We start from the raw sequence: 23,398 nt of genomic DNA, 5'->3' as shown, positions 1-23,398 counted from the left end.
ATTTGAAAAATTGGGGAGAATTAAAGTGTGTACTTTAGAAATAATAATCAGTTAGTATCAATGACGTATTTGGCTAACTACCAGATGATTTTTCTCTTCCTTTTTGGAGGAGAGGTTGCATGATACACTAAGAATAACGACGTGATATTGTCACATTGCTCTAGCTAAATAAACATAAATTTCAAAAGAACAAATGACGTCACTTTTTGAGGAGATATGAGAAACAATTTCATTTTCGACTTCATGAAAGTGCAATAACTCCGTGATTATCCAACAAATAAAAAGTGTTTTGTTCAGGTATTAACAAAATTTACATTCATAAAAAATTAAGTATCTTGATTTTGTGTTCCTCGTTTCACGTTATTGCAACAGTGTTATTTATTATTATAAATTCCTTCACTATCATTGAAGATTTGAAGAAGCATATTGACGGTGCTCATCAGAAGAGTAATAAGTTCTTATGTAGTTACTGCTCTAGTTCTTTTACAGAATCTAGAAGCTTAAAGAGGCATATGAAAGGCGCACATGAGAAGATTAAGAAAATCCAATGTAGTTTCTGCTCTAAATCTTTTTTACGCTTAGAAACCTTGAAAAAGCATATTGAAGTTGTTCATGAGAAGATAAAAAAATTCAAATGTACTTATTGCACTAGTTCTTTTTCCTTCTCTGGAAACTTGAAGACCCATATTGAAGGTGTTCATGAGAAGATAAAGAAATACCAATGCACTTACTGCTCCAGTTCCTTTACACAATCTGGAAATTTGAGGATGCATATCGAAGGTGTTCATGAGAAAATAAAGAAATACCAATGTAGTTACTGCTCTAGTTCTTTTACACGCTCTGCACACTTGAAGACGCATATTGAAGGTGTTCATGAGAAGATTAAAAAATACGAATGTAGTCACTGCTCTAGTTCTTTTACACAATCTGGAAGCTTGAAGATTCATATTGAAAGTGTTCATGAGAAGTTAAAAAAATTCAAATGTATTTTCTGCTCTAGATTTTTTTCACACTCTGGAAGCTTGAAGAAGCATATTGAAGGTGTTCATGAGAAGATAAAAAAACACCAATGTAGTTATTGCTTTAGTTCCTTTACACAATCTGGAAACTTGAAAAAACATATCGAAGTTGTTCATGAGAAGATAAAAAAATTCCAATGTAGTTCCTGTTTTAGTACTTTTGCAAAATTATTAGACTTACAGAGACATTATCAGAACAATCATTAAGTATTCATTGAAGGTATATATAACGTAATATACGTGCAATATTTCCCAGATAGTAAAATATATTTATGTATACGACTGGCTTAGTAGGAAATTTTTTAAAAATTTCTTATTTAGTATTTAAAAAGCACTTCTATTTTCTTTTTCGTTTCAATGAATGTGTGGCCTGTTCAAAGTTCAAAGTGAATCTTCCCATTTTATTTATAATTTCCAATTGTCTGATAATATAATTAACAGTATTAACTTTGAATATAGTCCGTTCATGAATTACTCTTTGACCGCAGTTACGTAGGAAGAACTTAAGGGTAGTTCGAAAAATTGAGACTTAATTTAGATTCGTCTCCTGGATTATGTTCTCTTCTTAAACTCTGCCAATGCTCGTTTATTGAAATAATTAGTGTCCCAAGTCCCTCTCCTCCTGATCTGTCTCATTAATCTACATTCTTGATTACACAATTTAACAAAGGCCTCATTCTAAAGAAACCAAACCCATTGAGAATCTTCCACGTCATAATGAAGGATATGAGACCAAGTCTCAGTTACTCAAGAGGATCACTCTCCCATAGTGGATTGCAGCAAGGAACAAAAAAGACAGTTTGATTTCCCTCAAGCACATTTAAGAAGTAAAATTGAAGGCTTACTCTGTGTTAACTCCTTATCCTTGTCATCATCAATTCAACCCAAGACCCAATTATCGTCAGTCTATATTTATTTTCATTACTAATTTGTATTGACTGTCATCCGTTCAGGATGCCTATCAATTATTATAAGCCTCCTTAATTAAATAGAAGATTCTTAGATAAATTGTGTTCCTTCATCACTCCCGGCATTAAAGAAAAAGTAATTGTGATTAAGTCGAATATAATTACATATTGTGATCATAAACAATTAATTGTCAACAATCCTTCAGTTTCATTCCACTCTTTAACGAATAAATCTAATAATTGTTTTTATTGTAAAAAATACATATGGGAATTCAAGTACCGACTGTACAATGACTGCTTAAAGCAAACAACTCTTAGGATTAAATGTAGTTCAAAACTTTCATAGTATGTATTTTTTTGTAATGATTTAATTAAACTAATACTTTATTGAAATAGAGCCGACAAAATAATTAAGATTCAGAATTTAATTTCGCATTTTTTAGCAATTGAACCATGCGATGAAGATCTTTCTCTTGCTATATGTATGGTGTTGTTAGCTTTATTGATTACTTAGGTTTATCCGTAGTAATGTAGAATTTCATTAATTGTGCAGCAAGGTATATAGAATAGAGATCCTTTCTATAAAACATGTAGCGTAGTTAAAACAATTTGTATTCAATACCATTCGCCGGCAAGCGCCCGCATTCCATTAGAATAGTAAAAAATTGATAGAACCCTCTATAACTAGTGCTTGTTTACCACAACATCTATTTCTTTTTTTTCTTCAGCTCAGTGCCAAAAAAATATAGATAAAAGGAAAGAGAAAAAAACCATGGAGGGGGGCACAATAATTGTATAATTACACAATTAATGAAATTCTACATTAGTACGAAAAAACCCTGGTAATGTATAAAATTTCATTTTATTGCTACGGTAAACAATTTGTATGAGCCATAGGAAAAAACCCTAAATATAGTAAGGCACAGCGAGAAGACCGTGATTCCTTTAGAAGACGATTTCGTAGTTTTAATTTAATTAAAGACGTTAAATTACACGGAGTTAATTTATAATTCACAAATGTAAGGTAATTAGAAATACAAGGTATCTTAATCGCGAATATTTGGACTGAGGCAACAAGGATCTTCTAGGGGAGTCTGGTTGGCGTGAGCTGACCTATTGACTTCACTTTTGGTTAGTTCATACATTTTCACTGAAGTGAAGTGCACTTATTTGGATCTGCTTAGCAAAAATGGCATCATCTCAAGGTTCAAAGCGTATTTATGCAATGGTCTGCTGTCCCAATTTACAAAATGCACATTATTTTGCATTTCCTCAGAAAAAATTGATGCTCCAGCGTCTTTGGATCTACGTTTGCATGAGAAAAGACCAAATTAATATTAAGAATACTAAGATTTATGGTAGCATTTTACATCCAATGATTTGGAGCGGAATCTCTAGGCTAATCTTCTTGACTTAAAGGTCAGGAATCAATTAAAAAGAGATGCAGTTCCATTACTCAATATTCCTTTGGCCTCTTCCACTTCAAATGAACCAAAATCCTCCAGAAATATTCGTGAGGAAACTCGCGAAAGGAAAGAGCTTATAAAACAACTTGTGGAAGTAATTAAGGTTGAGGAAACGAGTATGGACTCGGAAATAGAGACCGATAATGAAGGGCTCATGAAAACTTGTGGCGGGATCACTGAGTCCCAACAAGAGCTTTTGAACAAGATGCAAAGCACTTAGATTCATGTTTTCGAATTCGAAAAAGGAGTCCAGTGTGTGGAAGCAAATGGAACTTTGTTTTGGGAGAGCAAATTCAAAAATCTGCAAAAATAACTTTCTTTTTGGAAAAGGAAATTGTGTCGGTGCAAAACCAAGTGCAAGTTGCTAAACTCAAAGAAGTTTAAACAAAATTTAATAAGGCCCGTCCTAGAAAAGAGCCACTCCAAAATCCAAGTAAGAAGAATTATAGATACCTGAAAGAATTTCAATCGAGTATACTTAAAAGAGGATGTATAAACAATTCAAAGCTTTTCATTGTAACTCTGAAGATGCAATTGAAGAAAACCCATACGTAATTGAAAGACTGTATAATCAGCTAATTGAATTTTATCCTAAGTGGGCAAAAGAAGTCATCATATCCTTTGTGCAAACAAGGACAAGAATTAGAGTAAATAACCTTAATAAAAAGTCTTAAACTGAAGAACGCAAGTGTTAATCTGTAAGAAACTTAGACAGATTGGTCAATTGACAAATTAATATTTATTATTCATGTATTTATGTAAAAAAAAATGTGTATGCTGTAATTTTTACTTATTGCTATTCTATTGTTCACCACTCTTATATTCTATAATAAAATGGCAAATTAGATGATATACATAAAACATATTACGATAACCTTGCATACAGATAGCTCATTATTATAAATATATACTCTATGTAAATTAATGTTAGGTTTTTTTAAATAATTAGCTCTGAAATTGATTTAATTATTCTATAAAGTACCAAGCAAGGATATCGTCGAGTTTCATAACAATGGAAATAAATATTGGAAAGGATTTACTTTTATAAATATGAATATCAATATAACTTATATATTTTTGCTTTTTACACTTTTTGAGATAGTTCTAAGTTTACCATTTTGTACTATAAATGAATTTACAATGAATTAAGTCTGGATTTTAAAATTATTACTTTACAATTATATAAGGCAGAGTGCTATGTGTATCAACAGTGACGTCATTCTATGTTCCGTCTTCTTTTCATAATGAAAAAAAAACACAAGGGTAGAATTTCCTAGCTGCCTCACCTTTATTTATAGTCACCTTGACTTTCCACCACGCGTTTTCCTTTGTCGATGGAGCTTGACGTCATAGTCGATATACTATTTAACTCATTGATTGAATTCACATATAATTATGAAGTGATTGATCTTAATAATTAAGACTAAAATGTTTTTTAGTTTTTAAAACTAAGTATACCTAAAAAATAAAATATTATAGAGTTAAATTATCTATATTTCGAAAACATAAAAAATACTTAAATTACTTCAAAACTTGCAATAAAAATAAATGATACTAGGATAAAAATTTGACATTTAATTACTTCCAACGCTGACTGACAAAATGGTTCATCTTTCTAACTTTCCTAGCTAATTAATTTTTAATACGGCTCTTATTTAATTTATTAATATATTTTAGTCAGAAAAAATGTTCAAGTACGTATACATTTTTTGATAACTTCACCAGGTTCGTTAGAGTATTGACTATGAATAATTTTTATCAGTCTATCCATAACAAATAGTTGCCGTGGAATTGATTTAATTCGTCTTCCATTGTCTTTGATCAGTTTATAAATCCTGTCGATGGTTGAATTAATACCCCTCTTGATATAGTTTGTAGCCATGGACTTGGCAGAACATTAAGATATGAGGTATGGATGCCTAACATTGGGAATTTTGGAGGAGATTTTTGGCCACATAACCTTCAACGTTTATCCTTTGTTATCGAACAATCCAAGTCGAAGAAAATGGGTTGCTTCAAAGGGCTTATCAATTTACAGATTTAGTAATTCATGATTAAGTATACACGACAGGAAAATGCAAAATATCCACAAAATTAACAAATTAGCTAAATTTGTATTCCGATATGAAGAGTTCCACATTCACTCTCCCAACATATGAAATAATTGTTTAACTAAGCATATTAGAATAATGTTAAGACATACGACTTTATTAACCAGTATTATTCAAGGCCTTCAATATTATTTATAGATCTAACTGATTGGAATATCATATAATATATATATATACAAAAGGTATACCAAGGTTAACAGAAATACAAGGTTATACTATAACGCGTGTCCGACTGATGTTTGACTTCCACCACTCTTTTAATGTTGACGTCATAGTAGATGATTGCATGGTTGCATGTTTTGTCAAAATCTGTTTTTCTTTCCCAGCAGTCGGTACGATACATTAGATAGAAAATTCTAGCAATTGTGATGTCATTGACTATAACTTGTTGCGTGTTTTGTTAAAGTCCGTCTGTCTTGCCCTGCAGTCGGTACAATACATCAGATTAAAAATTATAGCAAGCCCGATTACATGATGGTAACACCTTGTATTTCTATTAACCTTGGGGTATACCAAATAAATCATTATAAATGTAAAAGCAAGAAACTGCTTCTTCGCGTTTTTCAATATCTTTCATGATGAGATAACTGTTTTGCTGGTTATGTAAATGTTCAGGAGTTGATGACTGAATCAATCTAATACACAATGAATCCCTGGAGTTTTAAAAGGAAACTTCTTATTTATTTATCATGGATAAATAAGCTAGACGTACCTCGAAGCATGATCATATATTAATGTATAAAATCACGCAAATGGCAACCGCACAAATCCATGTTTGATTACTGGACTCCATCGCCAGCGACTATATCAATAGAGGAATACTAGGCAAATTTATCAATTTAATATAATATTAATTTATTACTCATTACTATTAAAACGATGACTAAACAATATTATGTTATGAACTCTTCACATTTACTCTGACGTCACAGAAACAATCCTTTTAGTTAATTTGACCAGCGATTGGTACGGTACAACAATTGGAAAGGAAGCTGGCCCTATGTATGTTACTATTGACATACCTTGTATTTCTAGTTACCTTGGTTCGGACCAGGCCGTACGTCAGTATTACGCTTTGTCCGCTTCAGCGGACCAAAAAAAACCAACCTTACTCAACCGTCCACCAATCATATAGGTATGTAAATATAGATGAATTAAGTCATAATTAATTATTAAAATCTATGATATATATGTAACTTATGACCAACTCATGATAGTACTGAGTCATTATAATAAAATTACATATTTGTAGCACGTCCACCCAAAAGGAAGCTAGATAATTTTTCTCAAAATTGAACATGGAATACATTTTCCAACAAATTATAGTTCATTTAAATGAAAAAATGATTCTGATTAATCCTTTGGAGGCACCACAAATTGTACTTAAAGTAGCCAAAATTCACAGGCACATTTATAGAATTAGTAAATTAATAAGTTATATCTCTCGGACAATATTGGGGCCAAATTAAGTCAAATAGATAAAACGGAGGTTTTAAACTACATTTAACACTCTCGGGTATCTCAATTCATCGCAGAAATTTGAATTCAAATCCTGTAATTTACCGTAATATCTCTTTCAAATATTGCCTGTCATTTTATAAATATAAATGATTGATCACATTGAGTGGATATTTGAGTTAGATATTACGTGTAACGTTACTGGTTGCAAATGTGAAGTACTTTACAGCCAAAAAAAAAAAAAAAAACGACGCACACAACATTTTTCGTATGGAGTACTCTTGAAATATTTAAGAGCGTGATAATTTGTTTCATTGAATACAAGATAAATTAAATTATTACTACTTAAAAGGGACATAAATAATAGTTATGTACTTTTTAGAGTGGATTATTGCAGTAATTTATTAACTATCAGAAATGTATCACGGGAAACGGAAAACGCATTTTAACAGAGAGTTGGTGATTTGTTCTATCTGTCAGAAGGAAATACAGAAGGACAACTTTAATGATCACAAAGTTAAACTCCATAAGAATGACCCCAGCTGCAAGTATCAAGTGAAAATTGATCATAAGAAGCAGAAAACATTGAACTTTGCTGTTAAGAAAACTTCCTCTGCTACATCCTCATCCTCAGTCACTGCCTCCTCCTGTTCCGATGACCCTGCTCCAGTTGAGGCCTTACTGCCTGAACCAAGATCTGAAAAGTCCGTTTCTGCTGAAGAGAAAGTTACTGCAGACACAGAAAATAATGGCGACTCATCAAATTACCCCAGCGGACGGATTTCTCATGGAATAAGACTTCCTAATCTCGATATCGGACCAATCTTCTCTCCCGAGCAGCTCTCTGTAGTCAACAACAACAATATTCCCTCTGCAGAGGACTCTGAGACTAGCGACAATGTCCAGGGAGGTGAGAAGAGCAAGACTGAGGAGATGGAGTTTGTGGACGGAGGCCCAGAGTACCCTGTCGTCTTCACGAGCCAGCTGGGTGACCCGATACTTACCGGGCGGGAGCCAAAGCGGAAGGACATCCAGACCAGAACCAGAGTGGAGACTGAGCGGGAAACTGTGCCTAAAGTCGAGAGAGATCATCCTCTACAGCCCAAGTTACAAACATACAGTCCTCAGATAGATGACAAATACTCCAGAGACTTTCAATATGAAAAACGTAAGTTCCCGTGGCTACAATATGACGAGGTTGAAAAGTCAGCCAAGTGTTTCGCCTGTTCCAAATTTTCCATTTCCAACCTTGGGAAATTTGAGTTCAAAACATGGAAAAACAGTTCCTCGTTGAAAGTTCATTCTAACAACAAAAAGCAAAACTGTTGATGGAAAAGTGGATCAATTTCCTCTCATCATCTCGGCCATGTTCAGTCTCAACATGCTGAGGAAATCGTGAAGTGGCGATCACTTCCAAACTGTTGGGTTCCTCGCAAAGCAAGGATTGGCTTTTAGGGGCGATTCCGAAACAAGAGAAAAGTTGACGGAATCTAATGAAAACAATCGAGGAAACTTCTTGGAGCTTTTGTCCCTGCGTTCACACGACAATCATATTCTCAAAGATAAACTGGAGGCCGAAGTCAAAAAATTTGGTTCAGCTGGGGTAGGTTTTGCCAAATGGACTTCACCTGACATCCAAAATGAGCTGATAGAGATTATAGCATCCAAAGTGACGGAAAATATAATTGATGATGTCAAGACTTGTGCCGGCGATGATGACTACTGGTTCTCTGTGATTGTTGATGAGACATCAGATATGTCAAACACGGAGCAATTCAGTCTGTCACTGGGATATCTGACGTGTGAAGGCATCAAGAAAGAGAGCTTCCTCAAGTTTGTAAAAGTTACCCAGACTGACGGCAAATATTTGTTTGAGAAGTTTCACGAGGCTGTCAAGGATCTCGGCCTTAACCCCGCCGCACTGTCTCCCTGGCCGCGGACGGTGCCTCCAACATATCCGGCATCAAGAAGGGTCTTGCCGCCAGGTGGAAGGAAGCAGCCCCACTGTGTGTCTACATCCACTGCTACGCCCATGTCCTCAATCTTGTAGTCAAGGATCTTCTCTCAGATGTAACCCTGTTGAGAAATACAATGGGGACAGTACAAATTTTATACAACTTCATTGAAGGGTCACCAAAGAGGTCAGCAATCTACAAGTCGGTGAAGATAACAAGTAAAGATGAGGAGCATGCCAAGGTGATGACCATGAAGAACCAGTCTGCTACATGCTGGAGTGTCCGCTACGATGCTGTACACGCTGTATCTCTAGGGATGGTCAGAATCATGAAGACCCTCATAATAATGAGAAAAGATAAAGATACATTGTCGAGTTCAACAGCAACTTCTCTTCTCAACAGCATCTTTAGTCACGAATTTGTTTTCGGCGTTGAACTGTTGAAGACACTCCTCAGACACACATCTAGCTTGTCAGATGAACTTCAAGGCAGAAAGGCCCGGAAACACGTCAACCTAGTGATTAGGACTCTTGAAGATCTTAAGAATGAGAAAATCTTTGAATCAATCTGGAAACTTGCTGAGTTGAAGTCGTCTGAGATGAAATCAGTATTTGACCAGGAGGACTCAATTGATTTGGAATTCAAGGAGGCGAAGATTCCAAGGAGAATAAAGTGGAAAGGAACAACTGAATCCTACTTCCGTGAAACACATTTCGATGTTGCAATCAATAAGATTGTATTAGAGCTTGAGAGCAGATTTGCCACCGACGATACAAACATCACAATGGATCTCATTGCAATCGTCAATGACAGTGAAGTGGAGACCTGTGTCATTGAGCGTGTCGCCAAGCACTACAGACTTGAACTCGAGCAGCTCCAGTCAGACCATGCAATCTTCCAGCAATTCAAGGTTAATATTATAATGTTTCATTTTGCATTATATGTTTAAAATTTATGTTTCTCTAGGCAGATATTGACACAGAAGACATGGTTTCGTCACAAATTGCTGCGGAGTTAATAAGCTCGGGAGTGTTCCGCCTGATGCCGGAGCTATACAAGGTGATCGTTATCCTGGCCTCAATGCCCATCAGCAGCTGTGAGGCGGAGCGGTCATTCTCCTGTCTCAGAAGGCTCAAGAACCACATGAGGACCACCATGGACCAGGAGAGGCTCTCCTCCCTCACCCTCTTGAACATGGACAGGGTGATGGTGGACAAGGTGCTCCATGAAGACATGGACAGTTTGATTGACACCTTTGCGTCAAGGAAAGAGAGGAAAAACTTCTTCTTCTAATCATGATAAAGAACACATGCATTTTTTCTTCATTTTTTTCAAACACATCACCACGTATACATGCGAGTTAAGAACATCAAGACTTGTGAACATAATTTATTTTCTGTCGATGTAACCGTTTCATGGTATATTATAATCTCGTTCATTATCTTCATCCGTTATTATTTTAAAAATATTTAAGGAGGTTTAAATTGTTTGACTTAATTGTATAGTTCAAAATTTTTCTCTCATTCTTGCACCGTGCATTTTATACTCCATTATACTCCTTCCTTTATGTATAGGTCGGCATTGACTTTCCGTCTAGAGTTTTTCCTTTTCATTTTATTTTTCCCAATGTTTGCCTGAAGAAAATAATGGTCAGACAGTCCATTGGACGATATTCTTGCAAGATTTAATCTATGCTGTAGCATTTGCCCTGTTTAAATATCCCACGTTCACCACTGAAAATCAACCGTTCACCCTTGTAAAGCGGACCGAAAAATCTTCCTGACATACGGGACTGGTTCGGACTAGAAATATTAAGTCTATATATTAAAGACTCTAAACGAGAATGCTCATAATATATAAACTATTTTATTGACACAAAATTATTACATTTTTTAAAAATTAGTATCAACTCTTCAACAAGATAGTAGTAATACCTTGATGAGGTTTATTATCTAGAGATGTCAAGTTTGAATTGAAAAAAAAATCAAAAAAATCACAGTGTGGGAGGCCCAAACTCATAATTGTGAGTTTAATATCATCCTGAAATTTCAAGAAAAAAAAGGAACGTTATAAAAGCATTGGAAAGCAACTGAGTTCTCAGACCAAAGGCCCTGCATAACAAACTTCTGCCAATGAGTAGCGTTTATTACGTTTAAATCCCACTATAGCCACGTCCGGGTTTAAATGCTAGGATATTAATACATGCTGTTTGCATAACAATCATTATTTTGAATAAATATTTAGATTGACCCTAACATGGGGGTGTAGTGTTAGATAGAATGAGTACAAGAGAATCCATATTCAAAAGATAGTCCTTCTCAAAAGAATCGAGGGTAATACCACCACGAATGTGGCGTAAAGACGAGTTATCTCAAATCCTAAAAGAGGTGTGCAGAGTGACTCGTATCTGTTGTGACAAATCTCAGAACCCAATAGGCATAATCTGCTGACCTTGGCAATAGATGCTAGTGTCACTGAGACTGGAGTCTTTCTACATAAAATTTCAAAAGTAAGATTTGCCGGGGGTTTTATAGACTTTTAATGTTGAAGTAATTTTTTAACGTCCCAGATGTACTCATAACGAGGAAAAGGATGTTTCTTATTAAAGAGGGCCTTCGTAAACTTATTTAAATTTTTGTCGTTCAGCAATACGACAGGTTGACACTGATTTTTAATTATTGCTGCTTTATAGCTGGAAAGTGAACTGAAGGACGATGATGAGGAAATGTACAATTCTGTTAAATAGTTTATCAGGACTATGGGAAAGACACTAAACGTACAAAACATGAATTGTCACATTCTTAGGACGAGGGAAGAATATCATGTGTAATAATATAAATTGCAGATTAAGAATATCCTGCTCTCAATAAAGATATTTCTAAGCTTACAAGAACCACGCTCTCAGCGTTTCCAGTAATATGGCCGGTGAAAGTAGAGATTGGGGATCTTTTAGCCCTTTGGAGCAAAAATCGAGATCGATTGAGTCCTGTGAGGAGGAAATGAGGTCCAAGAACCACCCTTACGACCTTCCATAGAGGTGTTAGGATGAAAGCGGGACGCCCTGTCATCGAGGAGCGTAATCTCGGGATGACTTTCGGAGAAAGAGGAGCCTTAGGTTAATATTTACCCTAAGGATTCAACTCATTGAGAAAGAGTTTACCCCGTTGCATTGGGATCGTCTGACAATGAAAAATAATGATCTACCAGATGGCACATAGCGGACGCGAAGTAACCGCATTGAGTGTGGAATCATGTGTATGTGAGACGTTTGAAAATCTTTGGACACAGTTTGAAGTCCCAGGTTATTAAAATTTGTCGGGATAGAAAGTACGTTCGAGAGTTTTCTGCTGACAGGATCTAAATGAATTGAGGGTAGATCCGTTTGTGTAAGAGTTGATGCCAAGAATACACCACTAGATCCGAAAGATATTTAAATGCGAAAAAAGTCAATGTGTCAAAAAGGCCCATCATCATTTGAATTTCATATAGTTAAAAGAAACGTGATTTCATTCATTGCTGACTACAGTTATCAGCTTTAGACTGTTTGTCTGACTTTCAGCAATATCCCAATAAAGCCCAAATTTTTAATTTGTTTAGAGGGCAAACTGATACTTTATTAAAAACTGAAACAGAGACCTAGATATGAGTATAGAACTGCTACGGTACTAGTGTCTAGGAGGCCAGAGTCGTAATCCGGACAAATGCATATGTGGTATGCTGTTGCATTCTATGCACAAGTTCAGAAACGCATGGCTTCACTTTGGCAAGTGCCACTCTCACTTTTTTTTACGGAAGATAGTCTGTTCCTTTTCCTCATCTATATGTCGACAATCTTTGGAAAGGATTTCTCACAAAAATGTGTTGCTACAAACGGTATGAGTATCTCCAAGGTTTTTTTTTTCTTTTGTAATGAAAGGATATGGTACGATTTGCTAAAATCAGATGATCTTATTAATAAAGTCGTCCAACAGAGGAAATTTTGCGAAGTTCTCATTCTCTGTTCGTCGTTTACGCAAAAGTAGCTTTTTTAAAATGCCTTCAGGTTTTTTTTCGGCTTCAATGATGTTGGCTCCACCGCGCTGAATCTGTCGATTGAGTGCATCGAAAATATCTACCATCTACTAACGCTAAAGCGAGAATGAAATCATAATTTTGAAGTAATCTGCGTGACAATATCCGTACTCTCACCAAACCAGGGGTAAATCCACACGCATGGCAAAACCACGATTAAGCACTTTCCCCCCTGGATAATCAACGAACTTCAGAATGGTACATAAGTACCTTGAATTCCGAGCCCATTTCCTTACACAGCTCTTTGAAGATGTGGTTCTTCATAGCACATAGTAATCACCTGCAGCCAATGATGGATATGTTGAGTGTAACATTACAAATAATACAAATGACCTGTATTTAATTTTTATAACGCATTTTTACCAAGTAACTAAATATTTATAATGTAACACAGAGAAGAAAATTTTTGAATGTCACAGCGGGTCCACCCCAGGTGGTTTTTTATATTGGTATCCCACTCGCTCTACTTTGATGCATCCCTGTTGCAGCATACTAACACTGCACAGGTCGCTCCGGTCGACAGTCACATCAGTGGATGCAGAGGGCTTGCTGAACCCCTGAGAGTGTCTCCCCGAACCCAGGTTAAGAACCACTGTTCTAGACGGTCATATCAGATTTTTGCTATTGTAATGGAATGTGGGAGTTTGCCAGCGAATGGTATTGAATAAAAAATGTTTAATGTAGCAATGACATGAAATAACTAATGCAGTCGCAATAGTTTAACTTGAAAATTTTAATGATTGACGAAGCAATAAATCCGGACACAAAGAAGAGAATATTGTCTTGGAATTCATTTATAGTGAGATTAGAAGAAGGGAAACAGTAAATATCTAGAGACCAGAATTTCGGAGTAGGTCAAATATGATTTATGCAAAATATCGGTTCCAGACCGATATTTGAGGCCACTCCAGACCAAACTTATTTAAAGAACCGAATAAGTTAGGAATACTAAAAATCCTAACGATCTCGAACCGGACTATGATGTTCAGACCAAAACCCAACTCTAGTTTATATACTCTTATTACTTAATATTTATTATTCACAAATGTAAATATGATGCGTGAGCAAAAAAAAAAACTATCTTGAACAAAAAGCAAGTAAAGGAGAAAATCCCAAGTTATTTTTTATATCCATGTATGCAAGCATGTAAATCCGCTGTGTTTTTGGCTTGCCCGTTAATTTGTAATTGGTAGTATAAAGAATGACTTTTTTCCCCCTTAGCAGTTGTCATTATTATTTAATTCCTGAGTAGTGAGCATCCTTTACTAAGTAGATTCAATTACATTCAAAACCTGTTTGAACCATCGTGTGTGCTCATAAAAGACGGAGCGTAACCCTGAGGATTCTCATTTAAATTAAGAATGAGTCTTGAGATTTCTTGATACTCTACATCGACGGTTATCCTTCTTAGCAACAGTGAATATTCCGCAAATGAAGAAAAGTACTAATCAATTTCAGTAACTGTCTCAATAGCTCCGGAAAGCAATATTTCCACAATTTTGTCTCAGAGCATAAAGGAGGATTGCCTCTGACATAGGAACAAGAAGTTTCTTTAATTAAAAATTGTGGTTTATAACCATATTCAACATATTAAGTATAGATTTACTTTTACTTGGAATTGTCCAACTATGTCAACATTAACAAGTCCTACCCGCTGTGTGTAGATGAAAAAAATGTCAGACAGGAAGTTAAATCTCAAATTTGAATTGCTTTATAGAAAGTCTCAAAATCAAAAATATACCTAAATGAGTAAGAACTCAAGGAGGAGTACTTCTGTATCCTTCCCTTGGAGGCCTTTCATGATCTCTTAGAGGTCCCATAAAATTCTTAGGCGGAGTGTAGGCCTTAAGGAAGGGTTAGAGTTCGAAGGTATGGTAGCCGTTGTCTACCCAAAAGGTATCTTTCGATACTCTGAAGCCCCCTGCATAGTATTAGACAATATTCGGTCATTCCAATCTTTGTCCAACATCCTCTTGATTGATGAAAAAAAAACAAAAAAACATAAGATGGTTTGAAGACGAGCCTTGTGATTCCTCCTTCTGGACTGATGTTTTAAGGGGTTCTTTTAAGGCAGATACTAAAAGTACCTTTCCAGCGTCCTTAAAGAGCAATTCTATTCTTCTTAGGGATTGCACCAAGTAAAAAAAAAAAACATGCCCTTCACGAAAAGGGAAGTGTTCCATGAAGGAAGCACGGAAATGATCCCATTCCTTTAATCACATGGCCATAACTTCAAAAAGATATTTGTTTCCTTCCTTGCTTGCTGCTTTATCCAAAAGATTGGCAGAGGTAGGGGTCGTAGTGAACTTTCTAGAAATGTCACTTAACTCCTCATATGCCCCTATAATGGGTCTAGAAAAAATATGAAATTCTTCACTAACTCCAGGCGCTTAATTTCCAGATTTGCCATCGGAATAGCCAGTTGTGAATCGACAGAATCTGTTGATGTATAAAATTCACGAATTAGGGATTTGAATTTTCGTTAGATTTTGAGTGCGTATCGAACGTCTCCACTGGCGATGATATGTAGCTTCTCTTACGTTATTAGCTCTACCGATTTTTCAGTCATGTTTATTAATTTAAATTTAATAATCAACTATTCATAATTATAAGTGATATAAATGTAGTTCCATCGATATTTCTACCCGAAACACACTCCGTAATCTTGATAAAGGTGAAATACGAATTGGGTATCTTTAGAAGCAAGACACAGGAAATCATTGGAATTACTTACAAATAGATGCGTTTTACTCCTTCGATCAACTGAATAATTTGTCGATTATATCCCAATTAAGACTGTTTTTAGAGTAAGAGCTCACTTTTTATCCTTATCTAAATCATAAGAAGCTTCCAGCTTTAAAGCCTGTGTATATTATAAATTAATACAATTGTCAATTAATACTTAGGACCTTCAAGTTTTCTAATTATAGGGGGTTACAAAGACGGATGTTCCAGGTTATACGTCTCCTCTAATATTCGTAAGTTTTAATATAACTAATTAAATACGAGATAATAATTATTTATATCTAAGTCAGTATTTTGAATCTTTCCATTACAAATATACCGTTGATATTACTTGAGAAGATTTTGTATTATTCTGTTTGATTTTTGTGATGTTGAAACACATATATTAAAAATGAGATATAATTAACTTATTTATTTTGGATATGCATGACTCTATTTCACCGTATTTAAGGAGTTACTCGAAAATCCCTTCACATACATTTCTTATAACATCATGTGTATACTCGTTCAATATAATCTAGGCCTAAATTCATCGTATAGATAACATACTAAAACTGAATGTTTCGACAATTTGGAAATTAGATTAGGCATTATTACAAATATTTATGGTATCTTATATATCATGCCTATGGTTAAAGAATCAAGTTAAGTATCTATTTTAATTGAAATTTTTATTTATTTTAGTATTTAAATTTTGATGATTTGTAGAACTCATAATTTTCGATTCGAACTTGAAAGTTTTATTGCTCAACAACCGCTCCAAGCAACCATAACATTCATTTATTCATTTGGCCCTCTATCTTTTCCTAACTGTAATGATAATGATAGAAAAGGATGGGGGTAAAGGGTACAAGGGGTAGTTGGTCGGGGGTAAAAGGACAAGGGGTAGGTGGCCTGATCCCGAGAAAAGATAATGTAACATTTAAAAAGAAAAATAATACAATTTAAAAAAATGTAGGTATGTTAAAAACGTTGTAGGGGGCGCTTCAAACATACAAAAAAAGAGATCGGAATAAATTCTTAATTTTTGTGTAATATTAATTCAAGTTATGGACAACCGTTTATATTTACGAAGTGGTACTTTCAATCCATTTTTCCACTTTATTCAATTCAATTAAAATTTTCATCTATCCCCTGATAAAATTTCAAGAAGCTAGGGCATACCCTATTTGAGCAAGTTAACTATCCAGTTTATTATTTTTACAATCTTAGATACACTAACAGAACAAATTCCAATTAATTATAATTTTTGCTTAATAATTAATAATATTTGTGAAGATATATTATGTAGTTTAATGAATCTGCTTCAATTTATGTTAATTAATTATTGTTATTGTTATACATAATTCTTGTCACGTATAATCGTTTATATTTTGTAGTTATTCTTTTGTGTAAATATACATTCTGTAGTTTGAAATGGTTCTTTAAAATTGATTTATTTAGATATTTTAGCTAATATATATGTGAAGTTTTTATAATACATGGATAATTCTTATTATTTCATGAATAAAATCTTATTATAAATGTTAAATATAATGCAATACATTCCTTTGTTCTCTATAAATTAATTTTCTTATAGCTTAAGAATTCATTGAAAAAATATATGGATACGGATATTGATGAAATTAAAAAAGTTGATGTGTCTTCCGTCAGAACTTACAAAATGGATGCTGAAGGCATAATTGGAAAGTTTGGAACTCTAAAGGGATAAGCTTCCAGTGCAACTATATATCGTGTAAAGTTCGAGCATCAAAAAATGATATTCTACATAGATTGACAATAATGACGGAAAAGAAATAAATACGTAACTAACAAAAACCATAAAGGTAGGCCGTGGAAATAGAGAGAAATTAAGAAATTATCATAATGAAGCACAAACAGAAATGATTAAAAGAAATCTAGAAAAAGATTGTGTAACTTCATCTAAAGAACGAAAAATTCGAGGCAAAATTAAAAAACATATCTCCAAATACAGGGTTGTCTGAACTCCCAATATTGGTTGCAATATTAAATAGCAGAGGCATAGGTATCGGTGGTACACACATTTGGAATGTAAATAATAAAAAAACATTACAACTGTAAAATAGAAGACTGGGATGAAAAAACATCAATATATACAGTCGGTTATTGGGCATCAAATGAATTGTATGGTGTTGATTTATAGCTTCAAGAATTAATGATTATAACTTAATAAAATCAAGTTTTATATATTTTAACTTGTATACCATTTACATTCCAAATGTGTTATCAATGGAGGTGTAAAATTATTTCATCCATGGACCTAAGGATAGTTTTCAAATTCACCCTAATACATGTAGTTGATTAATAATTTTAATTAAAACATTTAGAACTTCCTTAGTAATTGTTAATTGATTCTAATGGGTGGAAGGGGCAATTAAATTCATATCTACTTGGATTTTGGAAACATGGTTGCAAACAAATCCTTGCAATCGCTTGGGCACATTGCCAGTGGGAACTGAATGTAAATTCCTTTATTATAGGCATCTAAATATTTAATATCCAATGAATTGTTGATAGCTTAAGTCTTAAAATTTCAATATTTTTCTTGACAGTTTATAATTATCATTTTAATTAAAATAAAATATACTTTATAAAATGTTTCAACTTTGACTATGAACAGTGTAACTAATGTAAAATGTTAATACATAATAATAAAATAAAATTTTTTAATTAATTAATAATTATAATATGTATGAAATATTATATGAATTAATAATTATAATATGAGATATTTAATAATTATATTATTCTAAAACAAATTGTCCTCTTCGCATCTCATACATAAAAAATATTAAAAAAAAAAAAATTCTTATCTTCTCATAACGTGAAAACATAAAATGAACATAATATATACGTCATTGCCAAATAATAAAAACAATAACATTGAATAAAAACGTGAAGAAGGGAGGTCGGAATTCCCTTTCGAAAACCATTAAAATACTCTGTTCCTATTGAATAAATATTTAAAATACTGGCATCACTGAAATCAGTAGAAAAAGCTACATCAAATAAAGTTAATTATCTACTTCAAATCTAAATTTTTTGAAATCCTTTAACATTTATGAAATATTCATTATTATTTAATAATTTATTATACAATTCAAATCAAAGATTGAAGTTTTGACGGATTCCTTCTTTGAATCCGAACATACTTCATGTGTTAGGTGGACTACGAATAGAAGAGAGACCCAAGATTAATTTCGTATGACTTGATGTGCACAGTCGCCGTATCCCTGGATCTCGTAAAGAGTTCCTTGCTCCTGGTTGGATGGATGTGCAACTCTACTTCATACCTATGTAAACAACATGCTATGCCAACAGATAAGATGCCCAACGTGCGAGTAAATTGTTCATCAAGTATTTAAAGTTCAATTTATCAGTTTGTTCATAGCCCTTTATAGGTCCCAGTACCCACGAGTAGGAGAAACAGGTGACAATAATAACTAAAGTTTATGGAAGAGTCTATAGTGAATGAAAATTATTATGCTGAGTTTGTCATTATTTTGTGAGAATGCCTACTTGCTCTTCGTTCGGTTGCAAAATCAATTGTTTCACCGGACTATTCCTGGCCCTGACATATCGTTTTCCAATGGAGTTTAAAGAAAGAAAGACTTAGATACGTGTCTTGAGAAGAAAGAAAAGACTCATTTGCTATGTTTTGAGCTCTTCAGAGAAAAAAATATCGACTATGAGAATTTACAACCCGAATTTCCTCAGGCAGTGAAACAAAAGCCCTTAATGCCTTTAGTAAGAGTAATTACCTTGATGCAGGTAACCGAATTGTTTTATACGTGTTGCTTCCATATTTTAATCTCGGTTACTTTCGTTTACAGGTGAAATTTCGAGGATCCAATCTGTTGTTGGGCAGACTACTCACGAAAATGTTGTACTAGTAACCCATGTTTTATGCTGACAAAATTTCAGACAAGGTGGAAATAAGATGTGGCATTTCACCTAACTATAAATTCGTTTCACCCTAAGAAGATTGTTTCTATATATAATTAAAAGTATTATTTGTTCGGCATTCGACATTGGCTGCTACAAGGTGGCTTATATTACCAGTGACAACCCGCAACCGTAATGAGGATTTCCTGTCTTATAGGCCTTGTTTAGTTAAATGTATTTATTTATCCTTCAAGTCTCTAATCAGTGTGGTGGAACTGGAAGATCAGATTTAAAGACACATTTCTGTCTGTTGTATTTTCCTGAAAAATAAAGATCAATAGCATATAAATTAACAAACTTGATTGTAGAGTGTACATTTCCCGTAGGACTTTTGATTCCTCTGCCTGGCCGCAGAATATTACATTCAGGGACCTTTTCTTCCCATTTGTGTACTCTACAGGCGAAGACGTATCATGAGGAATGGGAGTTCTAGCTGTTTGTAGGAGAGGAGGGTCATGATATTGTGGTGGAGGAATAGGTACTAAATCAATTATATTGAGGGAATCGTTGTTGAAGGACATTATGACTTTTATATAGTATATACGAGTGTTTTTCGTGCTTATAATTAAACAATTATTTCAACAGCTACACTAGTTGTTGTTATTGTATCAATAAAATCGTTCCGTGTGAGGGGGATTCGCCTTGAAATTTTTGTTAATATTGAGCAATTTACTTCTAATGATAAATACCACTTCTTTTAAAAGAGAATTAAATTTTAAATATACCAGAATTTATTGTATTATACAAAAGAATCTTAATGAAACTTTTGAAATTCAGCACCATAACTTAAAAATTGAAACTTCTCAATCCCTTTACAAATTTATAATTCATATTAAAAATATGTTGTTTTCAAATAACTAGAGGTTACGAAAACGGTCTTTCAAGACTAAACCTTTTCATATATATATCTTTTTCATTAATGCATAACAAAAAATCAGATTACCGAAAAGAGGTACGCCCTAGTAGATACGTTAAAATAAAAAATTGGAAGATGCTTTTGAGTTTTTATATCCAAAATTTTAATATACAATTATTTGATTGGCAATTTGTAAACTGTTAAAAATTTATAGAAAATTGTAACTTTATTTAATTTACATTTACAAAAACTAATCACATCATATTTAATATATACATAGATATATATTATACGTAATACTAATAGACGGAATACTATTTTTTTATAATTTATGCTCTTATCAACACTGGAGCTTCCATATCCTTTATTCAATCGAATCTTGTAAGCAAATGTACTCTCAGTCCTACATCAATAATGTTATTTTTAGTAAGTGTGCCTAAGATCAATGAAATTGGAAAATTATTATAATATATTTTGATTCGCTCTTATAAGAGGTTCCCTTGGATATAGTCGCCGAGTTCAATGTCCCATTCCATGCATGGACTTTCAGAGTTTTTATAAGTTTCAAATTGTCAGTCGAACAAAAACTATAGTTATTTTAAAATTATATTTTAAATCGTTAAAGCGACTTGTAATAAAAATCAATTTTAAGAATAAAATATATCCCAACTTTAAACCTTAAACTGTGAAGATCTACTTACCCTATTCAATCGTTAAAGCAGCATTGTGACAAACAGATATGGAAACTCCATGGAAATCAAGATTTATTACTATTTTTATTGAAGTGTTATGAAGATTCTTCATTATACTTTCTCACTCCTAATTGATAATTTATATTAATTATAATACATTATTTATGTAACTTCAACGACTAATCTCTTGTTTAATGACATAAATTGAAGTTAATATTGTTAACTTCAGATACTACCCTATTTGCATCGGTTACAAAACCCACTGGGAGCGTCCACTTTGAACTTTGGACAAACCACACCTCCATTGAATCGAAAAGGGAAATATAAATACATTTTAAATACAAAATAAATATAAATTAGAAACAAATAAGAAAATATTTTTCTTATATTTTCCTTCTCAGTCGTATGTATAAATATATTTTATTATCTATGAAAAGTTGGACGTATAGTATGTTATATATCTACTTATGATGAGTCTTATAATGCATCTGTAAGTCAAATAATTTTGCAAAAGTCCTAAAGCAGGAACTACATTGGAATATTTTTGTCTTTCCATGAACACTTTCAATATGCCTCTTCAGGCCTTGAGAGGTTGTAAAAGAACTGGAGCAGTAACTACATTCGTATTTTATCTTCTCATGAACACCTCCAATATGTGTTTTCAAGTTTCCAGAGCGTGTAAAAGAACTAGAGCAATAAGTACATTTGAATTTTTTTATCTTCTCATGAACACCTTCAATATGCATCTTCAAATTTCCAGATTGTGTAAAGGCACTAGAGCAGTAAGTACATTGGAACTTTTTTACCTTCTCATGAACACCTTCAATATGGGTCTTCAAGTTTCCAGAGAATGTAAAAGAACTAGAGCAGTAACTACATTTGAATTTTTTTATCTTCTCATGAACACCTTCAATATGCTTCTTCAAGGTGTCAAAGAGTAAAAAAGATCTAGAGCAGTAACTACATTGGAATTTCTTTATCTTCTCATGAACACCTTCAATATGCCTCTTCAATCCTCTAGATTCTGTAAAAGAACTAAAACAGTAACTACATTGGAAGTTTTTAATCTTCTCATGAACAGCGTCAATATGCTTCTTCAAGGTTCCAGATTGTGTAAAAGAACTAGAGCAGTGACTACATTCGTATTTTTTTAATCTTCTGATGAACACCTTCAATATGCCTCTTCAAGCTTCTAGCTTCTGTAAAAGAACTGGAACAATAATAACATGCGAACTTCTTAACCTTCTCATGAAAAACGTGCATTTTCGAGCTTCCAAATAGTGTAAAGGAACTATAGCAGTTAAAACATTCGGATTTTATCTTCTCATGAACACCTTCAATATTCTTCTTCAAGCTTCGAGATTGTGTAAAAGATCTAGACCAGAAACTACATTGGATTTTTTTCTTCTTATGAAAACCATCAATATGAAGTCTTCAGAGCTTGTAAAGAAACTAACCCATTTGAATTTGTAATAATTAGTAAGCCTGCTCTAATAACATGAAGCGAAGAGCAAAAAAATAAGATACTAAATTACTAGGTAGTTAGGTTACGAATATCAACAACGTCTGAATCAAGGACTTTAAATAGGTTCTTGCAATGTATATTGTCTTATGAGTATATAATTTTGTTCACATCAAAATAACTTTTATTTTTTAATCAATGAGTAGTTAGATTACAAAAAATCAAAATGAACTGAATCAAGGACTTAAAATAGGTTCTTGCGATGCATATTAAGTGTGGAATTTCGTTGACACCAAAATGACTTATTGTACTTTTTCGAACCTGTAGCCTCCTCAAAAAATGACGTCACTTGTTCTTTAGAATTTTATGGTCATATATATAGGTAAGTGCTTCATCTGTATACGCATGGACATCTCTAGCTAGGTACTCGAGACGTCCCTTGTATACGTTTATTTTACTAATTATATTCCAACGCAACCTTTTTTTTAAATCAAAGGGTTATACCTCAAATTATAAATATATTAGTGTATTTAACATAAATATCTAAAATACAGTGTTTAATAACAATTTTAAATTATAATTTAAAAAAATGTAATATTCGAACACATTTCCTTGGAGTATGACATCGAACTTTTGATTCAAGGTTTTTTATAGATGACGTTGTGACGTTTCTTCAATATTTCATATTA

General features: G+C 33.5%; 2 protein-coding genes and 1 long non-coding RNA gene across 4 annotated transcripts; all 3 read left to right on the top strand.

Moving 5' to 3' along the window:
• The first annotated feature begins 89 nt into the window (after positions 1–89).
• Positions 90–2,341, top strand: LOC121130477 (uncharacterized). The gene has a single exon (XM_040726218.2). The coding sequence runs from the start codon at positions 513–515 to the stop codon at positions 1,224–1,226; it is 714 nt and encodes a 237-aa protein (XP_040582152.1). The 5' UTR covers positions 90–512; the 3' UTR covers positions 1,227–2,341.
• A 6,887-nt stretch (positions 2,342–9,228) lies between these two features.
• On the top strand, positions 9,229–10,358 carry LOC139907368 (zinc finger MYM-type protein 1-like). Its single transcript, XM_071893759.1, has 2 exons — positions 9,229–9,827; positions 9,884–10,358. The coding sequence occupies exons 1-2, from the start codon at positions 9,234–9,236 to the stop codon at positions 10,208–10,210; spliced, it is 921 nt and encodes a 306-aa protein (XP_071749860.1). The 5' UTR covers positions 9,229–9,233; the 3' UTR covers positions 10,211–10,358.
• An 8,272-nt stretch (positions 10,359–18,630) lies between these two features.
• On the top strand, positions 18,631–19,988 carry LOC121130423 (uncharacterized). Of its 2 annotated transcripts, XR_005868732.2 has the most exons (4): positions 18,643–18,767; positions 18,866–19,095; positions 19,146–19,525; positions 19,588–19,988. It is a non-coding gene; the product is annotated as an uncharacterized lncRNA (long non-coding RNA). The 2 variants fall into 2 exon arrangements; XR_005868731.2 differs by having other exon boundaries at positions 18,631–19,095.
• Positions 19,989–23,398: the final 3,410 nt, after the last annotated feature.

The sequence above is a fragment of the Lepeophtheirus salmonis genome, chromosome Z, assembly GCF_016086655.4.
Source record: "Lepeophtheirus salmonis chromosome Z, UVic_Lsal_1.4, whole genome shotgun sequence".
Taxonomy (NCBI): domain Eukaryota; kingdom Metazoa; phylum Arthropoda; class Copepoda; order Siphonostomatoida; family Caligidae; genus Lepeophtheirus; species Lepeophtheirus salmonis.
Note: the sequence above shows the minus strand (reverse complement) of the source record. Positions and strands in the feature narration are given on the sequence as shown.